This window comes from Perca fluviatilis, chromosome 15, assembly GCF_010015445.1.
Source record: "Perca fluviatilis chromosome 15, GENO_Pfluv_1.0, whole genome shotgun sequence".
NCBI lineage: Eukaryota > Metazoa > Chordata > Actinopteri > Perciformes > Percidae > Perca > Perca fluviatilis.
The window spans coordinates 25,922,943-25,945,116 of NC_053126.1; the positions used below are offsets into that span (position 1 = coordinate 25,922,943).

General features: G+C 41.7%; 1 protein-coding gene across 3 annotated transcripts in view; it reads right to left on the reverse strand.

Annotated features, from left to right (window-relative positions):
• Nucleotides 1–5,256: 5,256 nt before the first annotated feature.
• The window catches only part of carhsp1 (calcium regulated heat stable protein 1), a 28,801-nt gene continuing 11,883 nt past the window's right edge, over nucleotides 5,257–22,174 (reverse strand). For 2 of the 3 annotated variants that reach the window (XM_039825857.1, XM_039825855.1), the window contains 4 exons: nucleotides 10,930–11,101; nucleotides 9,117–9,225; nucleotides 7,725–7,847; nucleotides 5,257–6,433 (listed from right to left, as the gene is read on the reverse strand). In XM_039825857.1, the coding sequence (XP_039681791.1) occupies nucleotides 6,271–6,433; nucleotides 7,725–7,847; nucleotides 9,117–9,225; nucleotides 10,930–11,020 (486 nt within the window). In that variant the 5' untranslated portion in view covers nucleotides 11,021–11,101 and the 3' untranslated portion in view covers nucleotides 5,257–6,270. Of the gene's footprint in view, nucleotides 6,434–7,724; nucleotides 7,848–9,116; nucleotides 9,226–10,929; nucleotides 11,102–11,574; nucleotides 11,616–22,174 lie in introns of those variants that run through there. The other variant, XM_039825858.1, reaches the window with a different exon arrangement.

The following is a 22,174-nucleotide window of genomic DNA, read 5'->3' on the forward strand; positions in this document are numbered from 1 at the left end:
TTGTTAAAACATAATAAAATATATGACATACACTGGTATCGGATCGGTACTCGGTATCAGCCGATACGCAAGTTCAGGTATCGGAATCGGTATCGGGAAGCAAAAAAATGGTATCGGACCGTCTCTAGTTTCTTCACGATTTGTAGCCTATATGCAAGACCGGAAATTGTCTGTTAAATAACGGCGTTTTACCATGTGGTATGGGTCAGATGTGTTTTGGCATGACAGAAATAAAATAAAACTAAAAATAACTAAAGACAATGACAGTGGAGTGAGAAGTAAAATAATGTAGTAGGACTGAGTTAGTGTAGGCTACTTAGTGACACTATTAGCCCATGCATTTTCAGTACAGACAGGCCTAGTGGTGAGAGCATCCTTCAGTAGACTAAAGTAAAACGTAGCAACGATGTCAACAACTGTTGTTTGTCTTTATAACAAATCCTGGATTCACAATCCTACTTTTAAGTAGGCCCAGGTGTTTAAAGTATCATGTAAAGTGCTGCAGTAAAAAGTTCTTCTTTTCCTATATCTCAGATAAGAGCACCTGGAGCATCAACACAATCAGCATAGTAAAGAAGGCCCAGCAACACTAACTTCCTGAACGAGCTGGAGATCGCTGGCCCTGGGCACTTGGCTCCTCGCTTCCTTCTGCAGGTGTGTGGTGGTGGAGACTGGAGCATCCTCACTTCCTGCTGACACGGTATATCTGCTCTGCTTTATTTATTGATGTGTACCGGCAGTACTAAGAGTAATACACAAACCACTACCAAGCATTACTAATTTAAAAGGCTGTTCAATGTGCACAATGCTTTCAAATGACAAACTATAAGCTACGGTCACTGCAGCTGGTGGGACAGACAGGGTTGGGACGTTTACTCAAGCACTGTGCTTGTTCTTTACTTGAGTCTTCTCTTTTCATGCCACTTTCTACTCCGCTACATTTCAGAGAGAAATATTGTACTTTTTACAGTACTCCACTACATTATTCTGACAGCTTTAGTTACTTTACGAATTAGTATTTTTGCATAAAAACACATGTAGTTTATAAATATACGATGTTTTATTGTAAATGAAACTACCCAACAATATGTATATATATGAGTAGCAGATTAAACACAGAACTGTTTCCAGTTTCTACAACGGGAGGATTTGTCTGCATTGAGTAGGCCTACTTTTACTTTTAATATATTTTCCTGATGATACTTCCATATTTTTATTCAAGTAACATTTTAAATGCATGACTTTTACTTGGAACTGAGTTTTTTTCTTTTTACAGTGTGGTATTAGTAGGTTTACTAAAGTAAAGGATGTGAGTACTTCTGTCCTGCATCATGAGGGACTGTCCCAACCCTGCAAAACAGACAGTTTGCTTCCCAGGATCAGGGCCAGCGCCTCTAGGCTAAGGGACAGCGTCTTCCCCGATGCTAAGACAAAAAAAATAAAAAAATAAAATAAAATCTGCATCTCACGCGATAATTAGCAATAATGACCGGCTGGCTCTACATTAACCCTCAAATATAAACCCCATGTACCTCCATGGGGCACCATGTCATCCTTTCTAATAAATAGTCCTAATATAGAGCTATTTCTTTTTCAGTTTCCTTTTTATTATCAGCATCTAATTATGGGCTGACAATCTCAAGTACTGAACTATTACTAATCTTCTTTTACTTTCCGCTTTAAAAAAAGGATTTTTTTTTTCCACAGTGGAAAGGGTGATTTGAAGCAGAAGATACAGTTTGGCCTCTGAACTGTGGGACAAGCTGTTACAGCAGTAGACCAATGTGGACAGAAGAGGGCAGCAGATGGAGGCGTATCTGTTCATCATGATGAATCCACCGCAACACAGGACAGACTCTCAGAGAAGGAAACCCCTTAATGTGATCACAATTTAGTGTCAAGGTGATGTGCATACGCTTGTATTACCTGTAATTCACATTTTCAAAACAATGACATTAGGGGGTGGAAAAAAAATAAAATAAAAAAAAAATCTTATGTATTGGGATTCTTTTTGCGACAATTTTTTAAAATAGATACTTTCCCCAGAATAAATATTCATTTCAAACCATTAAACTCATAGTTACACATAATATACCAACATTTTATGTAACCACCACAGATATGTATCACTTCAAATAGTTACTATATCATTCTTTAATTCATTTTAGATTTGTTACATAATATAAGAAGTATGTAGTAGAAATTATGTTAGTATCTCCATTCCCCCTGGCGGCATGCATTGCATGATTCAATTCTTTAAAACAAACCAGGTTGGGAAAAAAAAAAAAAAATTTTTTTTTTTTTTTTTTTTTTTGGGGGGGGGTTTTTTTTTTTGTGGGGTTTTTTTTTTTTTTTTTTTTTTTTTAGGGAGGGGTAGGGTAGACATGATGTTAGTGCTTATTTTACAATAGGAGTCAATGCAGTCACCTCTGGAGTAACACTTATAATATACTTATATATTACTTATAAGTCAAAGTTTAGGACCATTTTTTTTATTTTATTTTTTTTTTGGGGCATTTTTAGGCCTTTATTGACAGGACAGATGAAGACATGAAAAGGGAGAGAGAAGGGGGAATGACTTGTAGCAAAGGGACACAGGTCAGAGTCGAACCCGGGACCGCTGTGTCAAGGAGAAACCTCTACACATGGGCGCCTGCTCTACCAACTGAGCTATCCAGGCACCCAAGTTTAGGATCATTCTTAAAAGTATACGTACATACTGGTTTTGCGTCGAAGTCTGTTCCCGTTAACCCTCGTGTTGTCTGTTGACCATGAACTTGTTTGAAAATTTAAACAGAACTTTTTTTTGCTTTACTTTTTGTGTTTTTGTCACTTTTTTCAACGCTTTTTTAAAATTCATGTTCACTGAACTGAATTTATATGACATCATGCCTAATTTTTGAATTAAAAAAAGCAAAAAGTATGAATTATTCTGACTAATAGTTAAGATCAGAGGATGTTGAGTGAATCACAGACGGTATATGTCAAAGTTTAGGCAGGATACTGTATTAAAACCATTTAAGTATTTTTCACAAATGCTATCACATTAAATAACACCCACAATTCAATGGAAGTAAGGATTCATTTTACCTGGGAAGAATGATGCATGGGTTCCATACAACGTACATGCATGAATCCAAGTTACTTTGGGCTATTTGGTCGAAAGAAACCCATATTTCTGATATAAAAAAAACTTTGAAAACGGGTCACATTTGACCCGAGGACAACACAAGGGTTAAATAGCACCCTCTCCCCCCCCCCTCCGTAGTTAAGGTTTGGTTCAGGTTAAAGGTCCAATGTGTAGGAATTTCTCCCATCTGGCGTTGAGATCATATATCGCAATCAACTCTCTCGCACCACGCAGTTAAAAGTACTATTACAGCTACGGTAGCCTTCACGATTCAAAAAGCTGGTCTCTTGCTCTTTTCAATATCCTTTTTCTGGTCCCGAAATTTGGATTTTGAATACGTGTGGTCCTCCATGTTTCCTTCGTCTAACTTGCCAGGGCCTGGAAGCTACGATACCCATTAGCAGCATTAGCAGCACCCTGGGAGTTTATCATGCGACAGCAAAAACGCAAAAGGCGGAGCAGTCCTGTATGTCCCTTACCGGCTAACTTATTTCAAGATGGTGCATGAATATGAGCGTCTACCCAAGGGGGTAAGCTTCGCTTCAGAACTCAAGCCATCATGGCGCCATTTTGTTGCTAACTGGCCATCACCTCCTGTTAGCATTCCGCTTACCGCCATTTTTTTTTTTACGTCACTTGACTGAGAATAACTTTACATCCGAAGCGTTTAAAGACTATTTGTCCGTTGTTTAGTTCTAAAGAAACACAACAACGTAATAAAGTCTCCATTACCTTGTATCTCAAGTTATGGCTCCGTAGCAGACGTTTTTGTAAAAATAGGCTAACGATTGTGTCATAACCAAGTGACTTACTGTCGCACAGTAGAGGAATTACCGTATAGTACAGGAGAAGCTTGCAGGCAGTTTCGACTTACATTAGCTGTTTAGGTTTAATTACTAATGTTAACTAGCATGTTAGTTAGCAATAATTAGCCTGTGCTTATGTTATCTCCTTACATATACCTACACTCTCCGTCTCTGTAAGATTCAGAATGATTGAGATTTCTCTTGGCACAGCTACCAGAAGACTTACAACTTTCAGACACGTTGCTCACGTCACATTTACGCTGTCTCCGTCTGTTGGAGGCTGCGCAGTAAAGCTGGCCATCACCGGAAAAGTGCTTCTAATAGCCTTCACTGGTCTCCGTCCAGAGCAACGGGGTCTATTGGTCCATTATATATATATGTCAATGCGTCTACCAAGGGGGTAAGCCTCGCTTCAGAACTCGAACCTCTGATGGCGCCATTTTGTTGCTACAAAGGTATCACCTCCTGTTAGCATTCCACTGACCGCCATTTTTTTTTAACGTCACTTGACTGAGAATAACTTTACATCTGAAGCGTTTAAAGACTATTTGTCCGTTGTTTAGTTCTAAAGAAACACAACACTGTTTAAAAGGCTCCATTACCTTGTATCTCACGTTATGGCTCCGTAGCGGACGTTTTTGTAAAAATAGGCTAACGATTGTGTCATAACCAAGTGACTTACTGTCGCACAGTAGAGGAATTACCGTGATAGTACAGGAGAAGCTTGCGGCGCTTTTACGTACGTTAGCTGTTTAGGTTTAATTGCTACTTATACTAGCATGTTAGTTAGCAATAATTAGCATGTGCTTATGTTATCTCCTTACATATACCTACCCTCCGTCTCTGTAAGATTGGGAATGATTGAGATTTCTCTTGGCACAGCTACCAGAAGACTTACAACTTTCAGACACGTTGCTCACGTCACATTTACGTTGTCTCCGTCAGTTGGAGGCTGCGCAGTAAAGCTGGCCATCACCGGAAAAGTGCTTCTAATATCCTTCACTGGTCTCCGTCCAGAGCAACGGGATCTGTTGGTCCATTATATATATATGTCAATGGCGTCTACCCCAGTTCATGTGAATGCAAATGTAAAATTTCAAGCCAAAAGGAATACTTGGAATTGATGGTGGTGGTAAATAGTCATGAAAAAGGACAACACAGATTTTGATAATGAGCTAAACACGTTACACACTGGACCTTTAAGGTAGCGGGATCTCGATGGGGAAATAGAGTTCAGTACAACACCGGCCCAGTTAATCACTCTAGGAAACACGTCATTTGCTAAAATAAAAAAATATAAATGCAGAATCCACTATTATATACCTGTTGAAAATGCTTTAATTCACTCATATAGTCACCCACACATGATCAAATACAGATGATAGTTAGCTTAAGTAGGCACAAACAGAGCCGTCAGTTCTCTGGGTAGAAGTAGGCACACGCAGTAATTCTAGTTTCAAATGCTGTTAAGTTGAATTCAACTAAATGAATCTCAGTTTTCCAGGATATGAATAATTGCAACTGAAATGAATTTCCTCATCACATAAGGTAAAAAAAAAAAAAAAAAAAAAAGTAAGCCCCACAATATGTCTACGAGTCTAAGCAAAAAAACAAACGACTTTCTATGATAAACATCTCCTCCACTGTAATCACGTATCTATTCACCTACCAGTCAAACCAACTGTATATTTTCCCAAAGTATAGTTCCTCATTTCCCAGGTATGGCAGAAGAAGGTTCCCACATTTCAACATAAGGAAACTATGAGATCATGAATATTTCCCTCTAGTTTAAACCTTTACTAGTCGCCTCAGCCATCCTTTAATTTCCTGCTTGGGTTTCCCCTTCACCCACTAGGGCTGGGTACCGATTTCAATACCTTTTAGGCTCCGACCGAATTGTGTCCTTACTGTCGAGTGTCGAAAGAAAATTCAATACCCAATTTCAATACCTAAGGAGTAAATCTAATCAGCGTCAGAGAGCCAATGAGCATGCAGCATGCTTCTACCAAGATCTAATAATGCACGCGGGAAAATAATCTACGTTACGCACAGGGACTAGACCATAACGTGTAATGTTATAATTTCTTTTTGTTTCAATCAATCAATTACGGTATCCAAAAAAGTAGCGTTTAGGAACCGGTATCAAAGTCACGGTGTTGGTATTGAACATTTTGAACGATACCCAGCCCTACTGCCCACTGTGCCTGCTAACAACCCTTGTTTCGATTCTCCCCATCCTTGCCATGCCTCTTAATTTTCTCTATATGACCCTACCCACCCACCTCGGGCCACGGCCTCTTTGACCCACCCCCCTCCCCCCGCAAGTGACAGCGCTCAACTGCTGACCACGCGTCCGGCCCAGGTCTCGTGTTTGGTTCCCGGCTTGAGGTGGGTTATGGCCACCTCCACCGCCTGGATCTTCGTGTGTTTGGGAGGGATGGAGCAGATTTTGTAGCTCACCTCGTCACCTTCCACCGGCACGTACTCGCCCTCGATGCTGGAGGGGAGAGGGGAAGAAAGAAAAGAGCTTTGACGGTACAAATTATGAAACAGTGGAAGCAGAGCGGCAGTCGGGCCTGTCCTAGTACTGTACTGGACTCATTCGTCTCCTCTTGCCCTTTTGGTGCTGGACCAGCGGTGCAAAGTTTGGTGAATTCAGATACTCTGATTTTGTTTCAGATAAGTCTATATATTGACGACCCTTTTGTAATTATGTAAGGACATAATATAATCTGAAAACTGTTGCTTGGATTAAAAAAAAACAATGCAACTGATCTCAGCTGGTATTAGGTCTGTAATGGAGTGGAAATTTCTAAGTGACCCCAAACTTTTGACCGGTAGAATGCGCGTGCGTGTATATATATGGTCCGATACTGCCTAAAACGCTGGTATCGGAAGTACTGGAGTTTATTCACCGATCCGATTCCATGCAATAAAGCCCTAAAGAAAATCTACATTAAAGTAGTTTATTTATGTTCTTTTTCCGTTATAACTGACTGTCAAACTGGATAAAAAGATAAAGTTCTGTGGCATTCATTGTTTGTATTTGCTCATGTTTCACAAAGAGTTTAACCTGAGCCAGACTGACAACAAAGATAGAAATCATTCACATCCATACAGGGATAGTAGTATATGGTTGTTAAAACATAATAAAATATATAACACACCGGTATCGGATCGGTACTCGGTATCGGCCGATACGCAAGTTCAGGTATCGGAATCGGGAAGCAAAAACTGTGAGTGTATGTGTGTATGTATGTATATATACTGCTGACGTCTATGCATTTTAAGCCTGTGTGTGATAACAAAGGCACTGTGATGAAGGCCATCAGATAATCTGTTGTCCTCCTACACACTCCTGTAGCTACTGCCATCCCTGTTAGAGAGAGTGTGTGTCCCTCTACTTCTACACAGACTGACATTGTTTGAGGTCAGAGATTAAAAAAGCAGCCCTCTCACACACCTCATCAGAGACAATGAAGGAAAAACATCGACAAGCTTCGCCCCCAGAATAACCGCACCGCTGTGTGTCTCGCCTTTCTCTTCACATCGTTTCCACATAATGGGATTAGTCATTAGAAGATATTATGGTAAATTAAAATAGATTTTATTCAGAAAGCTGTCCTCTTTCTTCCATCGTTTGAAGGGCTTTTAGCCCTCATAAAAACCATTGCACCCCCCCCCCCAATATGCACTCCCCAGCCAGGACACTCACCCACATCAACTCAGTGCTAGAGCTGCAAAGATTAATCTATTAGTCGTTAAGTTGCCAACTCCCGCACACTTACTCTGAGATGTGGACAAAGATGTCGCTGCCCCCATCGGATGGCGTGATGAAGCCATGGCCTTTGGAGCGGGAGAAGCATTTACACACACCAGTGAACAACGGACCCTCTGATGCACGAGCCGTCCTGCACACACAGAGAAAGAAAGAAAGAAAGAAATAGAGAGAGACAGAGAGACAGACAGAAGGGTGGAAGAAGTGGAAGGTGAGAGAGAAAAAAAAGGTTGTCCGGATCGTTCCGGCCCACTTTACCCCTATATTCTACAATATGTAACTTAGCCAACAGGGTACAAACTCATGATTGAATGTTTCTCGTCTGCGGTATGTGAAATGTGTGCAGGCACCACCTTTTCTTCTTCATCTTCTCAATCCTACGAGGGACAGCCAGATTCCGCCACTAACCATTAAAGCGACGCCACGGAAGCAGGTGTACTTCGACCCGTCTCTCCTTCTCTGGCGAAAGTCTTTTTTCGTTATTTTTCTAAGTTTTTCAACAGAGGAAAGGGACCGGGAAGTGGGAGTACCTCAAGCGCTTCTCATTCCCCTTCTCCGGTCGAAAAACGTAGGAAAAGAAAATCACCATACTTGACTTTATTTTAGACCGAAGAAGGTACTCTGACTTGGATGCGTCTACATCTGGACAAGCTGATCATGTTGCAGTTTCCAATAGGAACAGTAGAAATGATTCGAGACAAATGAAAGGTAGGTTAAGGCTGGCTAATGTTTTGCCTTTAACTCCATTCCAGATTCTACGAGTACCTAATGCATTCAACAAACTTCACATGGAAACTGGAAACATAAATAGTAATATTACACTCACTTCCCTGGCTCATAAGGCCATTTCATACACTGTGTGTGTGTGTGTGTGTGTGTGTGTGTGTGTGTGTGTGTGTGTGTGTGTGTGTGTGTGTAGGGTTTTCCCTGCCACTGTAAGGTTTAGGTGCAGCACCAGAGCCGTTTTGGGCAGAACCTAAGCCGTATGAATGTAACTAAACGACTTTTCTCAGAGCTAATGATTGTAGTCGGACTTCTTTAGCTTTAAGTTTTTTCTTAAAGTTTTTTGAGTGTTATTTATTTATTTATTATCTGCTCTAGCTTTTCCAACTTTTTAGACAGATATGGTGATAATGGTCCAAAGTGATGTGAAAAAGACGCGAAACTACCACAAAAAAAAAGGGACACAAACCGACTACAAAGAGACACCACATGATCACAGAGACCCAAAACTACCCCAAAGGAAACACAAATGACCAAAAAGAGACAAAATGTATGCAGAAATTTCATTTTATTTATTTTTTTAAACGTTAAATTTCCTTCCCACGCCAAATACGTGCGGTCTTACACAAGGCTAGGGAAAACACTTTGTTTGTTTGTGTGTGTGTGTGTGTGTACTCACGCTGAGCAGGTCCTGTTTCTGCGTGTGGGCAGAGGGCTGGGGATGAGGTAACCTCTCATGGGGGAAGGAGAGCGGTCTCTTTGCCTGCAGGCTGGAGGATGCAGGGACTCTGATTGGACAAAAAAACAACAACTATGTGTTACATCATACATTAAATAACACACGGCAGTATACTGTTGGTTTCTGTGCTACACTTCCAGGAAACAATGTCAGACAATTCACCAGTAGAGTGACTAAGCATCAGTGGTTGAAGAAGTATTTCAGATCCTATACTTCAGTTGAAGTACCAATACAGCAAAAATGTAAAAAAAAACTCCATTACAAGAAAAGGTCCTGCACAAGAAATCCTAAAAGTACAGAAGTACTAGCAGCAAAATGTACTTGACTTAACTTGGTTACTTGGTCTCCACGGTGCCTTTGTTATCACCCACACTGCTGCTAAATGAATTGGTCCTCCCCACACCCACACTGTCTGATCTCAATTTTAAGGCCATCACACACACCGCAACCACAATAGCACAGGAAAACACACACACACACACACACACACACACACACACACAAAAAAAAAAAAAAAAAAAAAAAAAAAAAAAACACACACAACACACACACACACACACACAAAAAAAAAAAAAACTACACAATTCGCACCCTCTGGACCGGTTACCGGTCCCTGACCGCCATAGCAGCCCTGTTCTCGCTTTGCCAGGCCTTCCTCCACAGCGCTGCGGAGGAGGGTCTGGCGAGTCCACACAACATGCCGGGATGGGAGAATAACGTGCTCTGGTTTATTGGCACTTCTTTAAACCAATCGCAATCGTCTGAGCGCCGAACGGAGCAACGGCGACTCTGCAAAATAGCCTCGGGAAGGAACTTGTTTTGGTGGAACGTGCGTACGTTCAAAAGTTGTTTTAGTCGTGGAACAGAAAACTCAGATTGGACAGATCGTCGTGTACATAGACTATAGCGGCCCTAAACAAGAGTCTTTTATTTTTGTTTTATTTCTCTGCATGTCATTCTGTTGTGTTTGTACTTGTGTTTCTCTGTGAGCGGGCTGTGTCCATAACGTACGGTGTTTGTGACAAAGAATTTCCCCTTGGGGACAATAAAGTCGAAAGTCTAAAAGTAGGCTAAAGGTGTTTTAGCAAATTGTCAGGTGGGTTGCAAATTCCACTAACTACTCAGGCAAATAAAATAACACTCAATGGCCTCAAGGTGGCGCTGTAACAACCAAGTTTTTGCCAGGGGTCAAAAAATGATCATCATTTTTAAATCTCCCAATTTTTCTGCATCTTTCCAGCGATCTTCTGCTCTAACCAGTGAAATCTTGTGACTTTGTCTCAATTTTCTCAAAAAACAAAAAAAACAAAAAAAAAAAACTTGATTTTTGGGCCAATCATCCCCAAACCTTGTCACGATCATCTGCTGGCTTTGCTGATCTAAATTTAACGGTGAAATTGCGATATGCCAATCCGTTTCAACTATACGGGTCAATCTTTTTTTTATTTATCAAAATAGGTAATTTTCAGAAATTTGTAGCAGAGGCCGAGATATACCGACTTATAGTATTATGAACTCTAAGCGCTGGATTCTTTCCCATAATGCAAGTTGATAACATCATTTATTAGATCCTTTCTGTCTGGTAACTGACCACATCTTTCAAATACATTGCTCCAGTTTGTAATGCAGCCTTCAGTATTTCTATTCTTCATGTGTAAAATCAGTGCCCCTTTTAGGAGAGGTTACAGTACCGTACAGTTATTATGTCAACAGTCTTTAACTGTCAGAGCACTTAAAAAAAAGAATACTGTACCTGGTGAAAATGGAGACTGTGGGGATCCTGGAGAGATCAGTGGAGGGGTCACTGGTCGGGACCCTTGGATGGGCGTGGCCTGAGATGACATCACGGAAGAGGTGGAGTCAAAGGGCGGGGAAGAAGCGGGGGTGGTCACTCAAGAGGGAGCACAGCAGAAGAAGTTAAACACCTGGAAAGAGGAGGACACATTTAGAACTGATCGTGGTGACAACATTCCCCACCAAGGGGTAAAGGCTTCGGCTTGACCATGCGCATTTTATGCGTACAACAATATCACCTCCCGTCATTTTGACGCCTAACCTTGACGCATAATCTTTATCAAAAAGAGTTTAAAGACTCCATTTGTCCATCGTTTTTAGTTCTAAAGAAACACGACAATGTATAAAAGGCTCCATTCCCTTGTACCTCACGTTATGGCTCCGTAGCAGACGCTTTTGTAAAAATAGGCTAACGTTTGTGTCATAACCACGCGACTTACTGTTGCATAGTAGAGGAATTACTGTATAGTACAGGTGAAGCTCGCAGGCAGTTTCGACTTACATTAGCTTACATTAACTGTTTAGGTTTAATTAGTAATGTTAACTAGCATTTTAGTTAGCAATAATTAGCCTGTGCCCATGTTATCTCCTTACATATACCTACGCTCTGCATCTCTGTAAGATTCAGAATGATTGAGATTTCTCTTGGCACAGCTACCAGAAGACTTCCAACTTTCAGACAGGTTGCTCACGTCACATCTACGTTGTATCTCTCAGTTGGAGGCTGCTCAGTAACGCTCAGCTCTCACTGGAAAAGTGCTTCTAATATCCTTCACTGGTCTCCGTCCAGAGCAACGGGATCTGTTGGTCCAGTTTATATACTGTCTATGTTCCCCACACACACACACACTTCACACACACACTTCACACACACACACACACACATTCTGGCACGCACGCACGCCTTTGTTCAGTTTTTTGAAAACCCAACACTGAATCAGTGACCCCGCTGGAGCCATTCTCAGAACTCTCGTTACCATGGCAACACCAATTTGAGGACAGCCCAACGCCGCTATGACCTGAGAGAGACAGAAAACACAGTCTCCTCATTCACGTTGGCGCGGGACTTACATCATCATCATTTACGACATCACAAGCTGTGTCAACCAATTAGGGAAAGGCAGAAAAAGAAAACCTCCATTGATTAACTTTCCGTTACAGCGAACAACAAAAGACATGAGAAGGGGGAGGGAGGGCTGTTAACCAATTATAAAAAAAATAAACCAAAAAAAAAAAAAAAAAATGAGAGAGGCACCAGGTCCAGCACTCAAATCAATATTTCTCAGAATTTCTGTAGTTGTTGACAAATGAGGGGAGGTTATTTTCCATGTTACAAAATCAGGATATAACACTATTACAAGTGCCAGCATAGGCATAGACATTGGGGGGTGGGGGAGGTTCAACGGATATGTCTCCCCCCTCCCCAAAATATTTAGAAAAAGGTAGATTTGTCCCCCTGTGGAATTTGTTTCTTATAATGGACAGGGATGAGTAACAGCAACGAAGGGAGGAAAATCGAGCACAAGAACTGTAAGCACCGGGCTTACAGATGTTAACAGACTCTTTTCATTAGAGAGTTTTATTAAAGTTACATTCATCCAGGAAGGCTTGCGGAGCATTCGTGCAGCTACACACACATCGGCAGCAGGAGCCTGAATACATTTTATAGTTTGAAAGCACAGAGCAGAGTGAGCAGAGCGTCTGATCCATCTTAACTCGATAGATGTGATGTTAATGTAATCACAGCCTCTCTGGACGGCAAGCTTCCGGCTGGAGGAGAGCAGGGCTGGGACGGACAATCCACACACGCGCACACGCACACGCACACACACAACTTAGGCCGCATTTTCACCTGGTATTAAACTCCCATCTGTGTGATCCGATCACAAGTGGACAGGTTTAGGTACGGGTGTTCCCACCTGGCAGCACAATGCGTCTCCAAATGAGTCTTGAGTGACCACTTGTGATCGGATCTCACTTCCCCGCTCTACGTGCAAATAAACACGTACACCATTTCTGTTTACATAGGCTGGCCGTGTGGGAGTGTGTGTGTGTGTGTACCAATGTCAGTGGTTACTCTCACATAAATCATACGATAAAATCATTCATTAGAAACGTGTGACGACTAGTGAAAATTTGCCGCTTGCAGTCTGTCAGGCAGGAAAGAAACAGGTTTTTAAAAGTTATTTTAAGGCTCCGACACACCAACCCGACGGCCGACCTTCGGCAGAAAAGGCCGTCGGGCTGACCGTCTCCCGGAGTTGGTCCAGAAAGTGCCTCAGAACACACCGAAGCGACGCCAACTTGAGCGTACTGCCACTTGACGTAATACGTCTCCATAACAGCAGGCGGCGCTAATCTATATTGTCGCCCAAAAAAATGAAAACTGGCAGCTGATTGGATGTAAGCGTCACGTGGGTCTGGTTTCTCCCCGACGATCATAGCGGCTCGTTCGGAAATACGCGATCGTATTTTACGAAAATAGTTCACCGAAACGTGCCTCTGAAAACATTTTAAGCGAGAAATAGGCCGTTCAGTTGCTGAATCTGTCTTCATTTCAGATCGACAAAAGGTCAGTTTAAAAGATTTTCGTCAGATCATTTCATCAGGTCATTTCCGGGTTAGCACTCCACCAATCCGATTGGTCATTGAGTCTGACTGCCCGCCTTCCGATTCAACAAGTGAAATCGGCCCGTATGAAGGCTGACGGCTCCTCCGACGGCACGGAACACACCGAACAGACTCGAGTCACCGACCTCGCCAGACTGTCCGAAGGACGATTATCGGGTTGGTGTGTCAGGGCAATCACATTTCATGTTCATACAAAGGGATCAAGAATTTATAGTAAATTAAAGCGTTTTGAAACCATTTAGGCTCCCTGGTTACATAATAACAAAAGGAGACGTTGCGACCTAAGAACCAATCCTTTATTTAAACAGTGACGAGCACAAATCGTCCAGCTAATGGGGACGGGAATCAACTCAAACACACTAAAGATTAAAATTACTAAAGAGAACAGACTAAATAAAACCGGAAACACAAACCATTAACAGGCGTGAAGGGAAAATGGCTGGTTGAGAACAACAACAGGGAGGGAGAGAGGGTCTTTACAGTAGAAGGAAGCAGGACAATGAATGGAAAATTGAAAGATAAGCAAGAGATAATGCCTGAGGGAGGCCCGGAAAACATGATAAGGAGAGAACAGATTTAGCCTGGGAAGGCCTACTCTTTACTACATGATGCTTTAAAGAGCTAGAATGAGTTTTTTTTTGCCATGTTTCAGCCACCAAACTACAAAATCCAGACACTATTTTACATTCCTGCTGACCATTTTCCCAAGCATACTGTAACGTTTTTTATTTTTTTATTTCCTGCTTTTCAAGTAGCAGTTGATTTCAGTTTATCCGGTATAAAAATCAACTTGAAACTTGCTTGTGGTTGGTAATCAATCACTTTAAACATTTCATCGCCCTCTGTATTTAGGTTGCTGTCCGGTACGGAGGATGCGGGCAGGGAATGTCTGCAAACTGTCTTTGGTGTTGCATTCAAGAATTTGCCTCATCAACTATGATTATATTTCACGCCATACCCCACGGGGAGTGTCTTTTTTTATTTTTATTGTTTCTATAAGTTGTTGAAAGAACTAGTTTTTATTAAGCTAGTATCTACCTTCCAATCCAAGCACTCCTGCATTTAAACTCCATGCCTTTTCTTTTCTGGCGTTGTCCTTATAAAAAAGGATCTGTGGTGTCGTATAACGTTAATATCTTCATTTTTACGGTTTAAAATTGAGAAAGATGTTGAAATGTGAAAAAAAAAAAAAAAAGACTGAGTCACTAGAGGTGTAAAACAGGAAGAGATAAAAAAGAAAAGAAAAAAAAAGCAGCAGCATGAGGAGTTAAAGATAAGGAAAGGGAGACTATAGAAGAAGGTCAGACATAACATGCCGTGTGTGTGTGTGTGTGTGTGTGTGTTTTGTGTTTTTTTTTTTTTTTGTGTGTGTGTGTGTGTGTGTATCTGGAGAAGCTGAAGTGTATCCGAACATAAACACAGGCAGAAGAAACCAGGGGAATACACACACACACACACACACACACACACACGTTCTGGATCTAAATATATTGATTTAATTCAACCCAATAATCCAATATTATCAACACAAAGTGAAAATATCGATACATATTGTCATCTCCAACACACACACACACACACACACACACACACACACACTATGGAATTTTCCATGATAGAGCACTATCAACCCAGAGAGACCCTGCTGAAACAGCAAATACCAGCCCAATGGGGAGCAGGGCACACACACGGCACACGGGGGCGCACACACACACACACACACACACACACACACACACACACACACACACACACACACACACACAGTGATGAGGCCATTATACCGTCTCTGCGCAGGCAGCATCATACATCCATCCATGCAGACTCCATTCACTTGTTCAGAGTTTGAGTCTGGCACTCTCTACTAACACTCGACCCATTCATCTGACGCTGCATTCACAGAGAAAGGATTGGCCTTAATTGACGGTTAACTGAGCACTTTTCAGACGTATCTGAGCGGTGTTGAGTCGCTGCTGATGCGAACCACACATTCCCCACTGCTGAGTAAGCCAAACTTTGTTTGTGGCCCTTAAACCTCTTTTTGACTGCAGGAACTTTCCACGGACATCGGAACCTTCCGAGGGGACTCGTTGCGTTTCGCGCCCCCCCCCAGGGACCAGGAGTCCATGATCCGAGAGTAGTGAATTCTTATGATTTTTTTTTAAATTTTTCATATCACAGAAAGCTTTTATGGCAACAACCAGCCCACTTAGTAGTGGCAGCTGACCATACATGTAATCAAACTGCCTTTTAGACAGTCAGGATAAAAGAAAACAAAATAGAAGGAGAAAACGCTATGGTAAAAATAAAAAATAAAACACACAAGGAAGAGGGAGCAGGACAGCAACTGAAACTTTTTATTCTTCTCCTTCTCTCAAACGTTTGCTCAGTCCCCCCCCCCGGTGTAAAACAGAAAAGAGTTGAAATGTCAACAGGGACGAGATGACACAAAAAAGGCAACACATAAGGAAAGACAGCTGAATATATAAACTAACACAGAGTCACAGAGACAGTGAGAGGAGGGTCTCCTGTAATTACATGTTGGATGAGCTTTGTACTGCAGTGGCACAGTTTTACTGGGGGCAACAACAACCTTCTCCAGGTAAAAGAAAATGTATGAATGCACTGAACACAAAGAAGGACGAAAGCTGCTTTAGAAACATTATGCAGCCAGCGTTGAGCAGTGAAAGCAGACAGCATTACCCTTAAACACAGACAGCCTATTACACTGAGCTCTCTGTGTGCTTGGAAGCCAGAAGCTGTGTTGGAAAGCGTTTCCCCATCACGGAAAACAGTGCACTATATAGTGCCTTCGCCATTTTGTAGTGGTGTTCGAATTCACCACCGTTCATTTCATTCACTATATAGTCCACTAGATATATAGTTTATACTAACACTATCTAGGGAATAGTGAGGGAGTGAATGAGGGAACGGTTTCGAACACAGTGTGTGTGTGTGTGTTACGTGTGCGTTAGTGTAACGCAAAATTTGATCTGCATGTGTGTGACAGAGGATGACTCATCAAATTGTAGGATCAGGAGCATCTCTTGCTCCCGATCCTACAATTTGATGAGTCACCCTCCGCGATGTGCGTCAATGCATTATCTCCCGTATTTCAAATCATGCACACATTCATGAAGGCTGAACAGACGCGCTGCGATACGCACCAGCAGCCTCCTTCCCTGGCCTTGTTTACTCGAGGAGCACTGGTGTCATGTCCATTTAAGGCCGTTTTCACACCTAGCTCATTTGGTCCGGACTTTCGGACTTTTCAGTTTGATCCGAACCAAAATCACAGGTGTGAAACCTGCCTCACGGACCACGGTCCGGATCAAAAGACCAAATATTGGTCCGATCAAAAGAGGTGGGCTCGGTCCGGTTCGTTTATACTGTGAAAGCATTTTTTTGGATGGCTCGGACTTTCGGACCAAATGCAAGAAGCTCTGGCAGGCTCTCCTCGTGTTACAAGACCGGGGAAGCTCCTTTAAGGAATAGCTCGGTGCTTAGTGTGTAGGCTACATGAGAGAGTGTGTGATGGTGAATGCGTTCAGAGCAGACAGCTGTCGGCTATCAGAGCTGAGAATACATCAGTAGGGTTGGGTACCGTTTGGATTTTTACGATTCCGATGCCGACCCGGTACTTTTAAAACGATTCCGATTCCTAACCGATTCCTAAACGGATTCTTGAAAAACTGAAAAATGACATCAAAGAAAGGCTCTTTTATGGAGTTTTTTTATGGTATGCCAACCAGCTTCAAACTTTAGCAGTTCTTTTGCAGAAAAATGACCATATTTGCCTTCTCTGGCAAGATACGAGACTAGCAGAGCAAGTGCGATCACGTGCAGTTAATGGTATGCTTTTACATCCGTTTTGGTGAGCCCAGAGGGAAAATATGGCATTTTAAAAAGTAGCCTACATTAACGGTAGACTACAGAGAAAGTGGGATATTTTTACGTCCGAAACGGAGCGTGCACAAAAAGCAGTCTATCAGCAATGATTGTAGAGTGCATGTTGGAGATTAGCACGGACACGCGCTTTACACCGCGAGCGGACACGTGCGCCACTCGGCGGAAAAGGGAGAAAGAAAAAAAATAAAGAAAGAGCCTGCCGCTGTCCGGAGCGACAGAGGGGAAATATTTCAGTCGGAACTGAAATTTGCGTTGTAATCCGGTCCGAATACTACCGTTTGCGTAGGAACTGGTTCCATAGTGGAAATTTGTATGACTATTACTCACTGTGAGTGTTGCCTTGACTCGCGATAGTACGGCACGTTCTCGCGATAACACGCCACATGGCGTCGCCATGTTTACATCCGCTGTATACAGCGTAGACATACACGTGGAGAGCTCAAAATGCGTACAGTGAACACGCCATTTGGCTTTAGGAAACACTTTGTTAACATCACCTATTTGTTTCGTGTAGGACTTAACTTAAGCCGCGCCCCGTTTGGAACTGTCTGCACTGTACTGCATGGCCAAAAGTGGTCCAAACCAACATCTTGCTGCGTTGTTGGGTCACAACACCTCATCACATTTAAGGCAGTTGGGACCGACTTTCTCAATCAGCTTCTTACTCTGAGCGATGGGGCTTTCTGCCAAAAGTAGAATTGTTTGTATGCTGCTTATTCGGACATCAATATATAGGCTCTAAGGGCCTGATCTGGGTGTTCTTCTAAGTCTGTAGATGAGGACGATTCATTTCATACATAAACACCAAAAAAGGTAGTTCATTTGACAGGGTAATTCATTCATAAGGGTGCTTTCAGTGAAGAGGGGGTGAGGAGTCGAAGTGTGGCCTTTGATCTATTTTTTTTACCTCATCTTTTGTTATGAACCTTTGCAGCTCACGGAAATTAAAATTCTTTTCAGCCGACTCGAAACAAAGAGACACGCACCGCACCACAGTTGTGTGAAATCTCTTTGGGCTTCAAAGCAGCTTTTGTCTTAAAGTTGAAATTCATAATAGCATGTCTTTCTTTTATCCAGTTGGTATGGTTAGGGGCAGTGTTGGGGAGTAACGGAATGCATGTAACGGCGTTACGTATTCAGAATACAAATTATGAGTAACTGTATTCCGTTACAGTTACAATTTAAATAGTTGGTATTTAGAATACAGTTACATTGTTGAAATCAATGGATTACATGACGATACTTACCTGTTTCATGAGTTTTTTCACTCTGACTAAATTAAGGCAACTCTATGCATTTTCCAGAAGCCCCGATATGAAATCGAAAAAAATAGCTATTTGCGTGATCAGTCACAATGGAGTCGGAACCAGCACAACAGAGCCAGGACAGGAATAAGTTTCTATCTTGGAAATTCAAACAGCATTTCACATTAAAGAACAAACAGGGAGAATGAAATATAACTGTGCAGTGCAACCTGCCAGCAACCAACCTCCTTTCAGCGTCCAAATTACTCCACCTTCAACCTGAAGAAGCATCTTAAAGTAAGTTATTTTTTTAATTAGCCAAGGGTAGTCGTCTGCTGTAGTTTTACTGGTCACCTTGCTATTTTAACATTGACGTGCGACTTTACATTCTCCTACGTGCTGATTTACTAGCTCCAGAGCCGTTTAAAGACTGACTAGCATCGTTTGACATGCTAGCTAACGTTAGCTAAAATTAGCTCGTGGTAGCAAGACTGCGGTTAGATTTTTGTAGTATGCAGTTCGGGACTACCAATACAATAATCTATCTGCTTGTTCAGGTACACATTCAGCTAGTTGGAATAAAAAGAACACACCATTATAGGCCTGTTTAGTAAGCTGGATGTGATAGCTGCATTCCTACACTTACAAAACGCAATTCAATGTGGAAGTAATCCTGAAGTAATCCAAGTATTCAGAATACGTTACTCTACTACTTACTTGAGTAACGTAACGGAATACGTTACAAATTACATTTGTGGGCATGTATTCTGTAACGAAATACGTTTTGAAAGTATCCTTCCCAACACTGGTTAGGGGGAAGTTAGTTAGTTAGTGAGTATTTTAAAACGTGACCCTTTCGGTTCTCTAATTTTAGGACTTGGCAGTTGTTGGCTTTTACACCGGTCCTTGTTCACCATAACCCTTCAGTCCGTGATATTTTTGTAATCGAGTTACCTGGTCAGCCAGCGGCATTTCACTCTGGATTCCATCAACAGCAATGTGGGATGTAACATGCATGGCGCTCTGCCATCTTTGCTGTAGTTCGAGGATGACCATGTACAGCACACCAAGTTCACTTCTCTCTCTCTCTCTCTCTCTCTCTCGCTCTCCCCCCCTCGTTTCCCTCATTCCGACAGTTCCATTCTCTCCTCAGAGTGTCACAACCAAACCTGATGACCACCATTTCCTGGATACAGCAGGAAAAAGGAAGCAGCCACATCTCATCCTGTGCATTCACCAGAGACGGGAAATGATTTAGCTGCTGAGGGTGCCATTTGCTCTCTTAAAGCGTCAAACTTTCTTTCCATTTCAAATTCTTCTGACAACATTAGTTTGTGTCTGTAGAAAATTAGACCGGCACGGTGAGAAAAGGTGCAGCCTACGTATTGTTTTTAGTGTCCAGTGGGACTATACGATCTGGGGGTTTAAATAAAAAACTGATAAAAACAGAAAAGGAAAAGTCATTTCCTGTAAATAGGTAGTTTAATTTAAAAGAACTAATGACACTTTATGATCCATTTCTGTGTAAAAGGGCCGCGTAAAATATATAAACGAGAAGCGAATTGCATGTATGCGTATATCTCGCGCATCCACTTTTTGGGAATATATAGCATAATTATATCCTTTTTTTTTATTCTTTCAGTGGTGGCGGGCAGCCCCCCCCCAAAAAAAAAAAAACAATGAAAGAAAGAAACATTGACATCACAATACTTATGTCACGAAACGATATTATTGCGATTTTAGACATATTGCAATTTATTACCTTTTTAACTTTTTCCCAATTTCAAATTAGGTCCCCAAAAGGAAACTTTGTTTGATGTATGACACTGCCAAACTGCTTATTAAAAGAAGGTGCCGGAAGACCTTTCTGGATTGTTCCAGCCCACTTTAAGTGCTGCAACTTGGGTCGCCGCGTATACTGCCGTTTACCACTGGGTCTTCTTTGATACTACCACTTTCTTACTAAATGCTCTAATTTTATTTTTTTAAATTACAGGGGCTAAGAGAATCAGTTTGATTTTAAAATGTTTTTTTTATTTCTTTATAAAATTAAATATTTCTTTATAAATACCCAAAATCTTAAAATGCAGATAGTTATTAGTTTTTAAGCGCTTAACTCTACAGGCTTTTCTGTCAACGGTCGGCCGTCGGCTATATGTGTAAGCAGCTTTAGAGACTCCGCTCATCTGCTTCATCAGCATGGTGTGCGTGTGGTTTTATCAGATTTGATGTCATCACATTATGATTCAAATGCTAAATCCTGATTGGTAGATCAGATGTTTATTTGACGTGACATTTTTTGCAGCAGAGCCCCTCCCACTTCAAACCACTTGGAAGAGCAGAGACAAAAATGCAACTACATTTTAGAAATGTTTTCTACTTTTCTAACTTCAGCAGAATGTTGCGCATGTTCACATTGGACACCTTCGCCAGACAGACAGAAGCAGGTTGAGAAAATTCCATCTTTAAGAGTGGGTTCAACATGTGGGTATTTTATTCCCCCAAAACTAGACATACAACTAAATGAGAGAGAGAGAAAAAAAAAAAAAAAAAAAAAAAAAAACATGCCATCTTTTCCAGGATTGACCAGCTTTTTCTACTGTTCCTTTTCTCTTTCCTTGTGGATTTTGCTCATGAAATGCATTAAGTATACACCCTCCCCCAGCGAGGGCACCCCTTCTCTTCTCTGCTTCTCTTCATAGTCGTCAGATTCATCTACAAATCCTTTTAGAGCTGGCTCAGGTTTGCCTTGGACCAGCTCGTAGTTATGCCGTTCTAGTTTTAAGACTACCGGGGGGACTTCCTTTGACACACTGAGCTCCTCTCTCCTCTCTCGCTTTCCATCTGTGTGCATCCATGTCCCAGAAATTTGATTTGATTAGACTTTATTGTCCACCTTAGTGGAAATTTGTCTTCGACTTCTCCGACAGATATACATCAATGACACCAATTTAAAAATTACATTAAAATACACACAGTTAACAGTACAACACTAATACCATCGACATGCAACAACAGGAATGGAAAACAGTGCAGACGATGAAGATAAGGTAAGTTTCGATCTACAATTAACATTTTAAATTTTAAATTAAGTTCATGTATGGCATGGGGAATAAAAGATCTCTTATAAATGTTCCGACTCGCTCTTGGAACCCTGAATCTACGGCTAGATGGAAGCAACTCAAACTCTAAGTTTAGTGGGTGTAGGGTGTCTGCTGATATCTGTCTGGCCTTCCTGAGTACCGCATTATCAAATACATCCCCAAGCTGCCTTTGTGACTTGCCAATTAAGGCATGGATACCCGGCGGGCCGGGCCGGGTTCGGACAGATATTTAGAAATTATGGTTGGGGTCGGGTCGGGCTCGGTCACATCAGCGCGATAAGGCATTTGTTGTAAAATGGTGCTGCGGCTCCTGAGA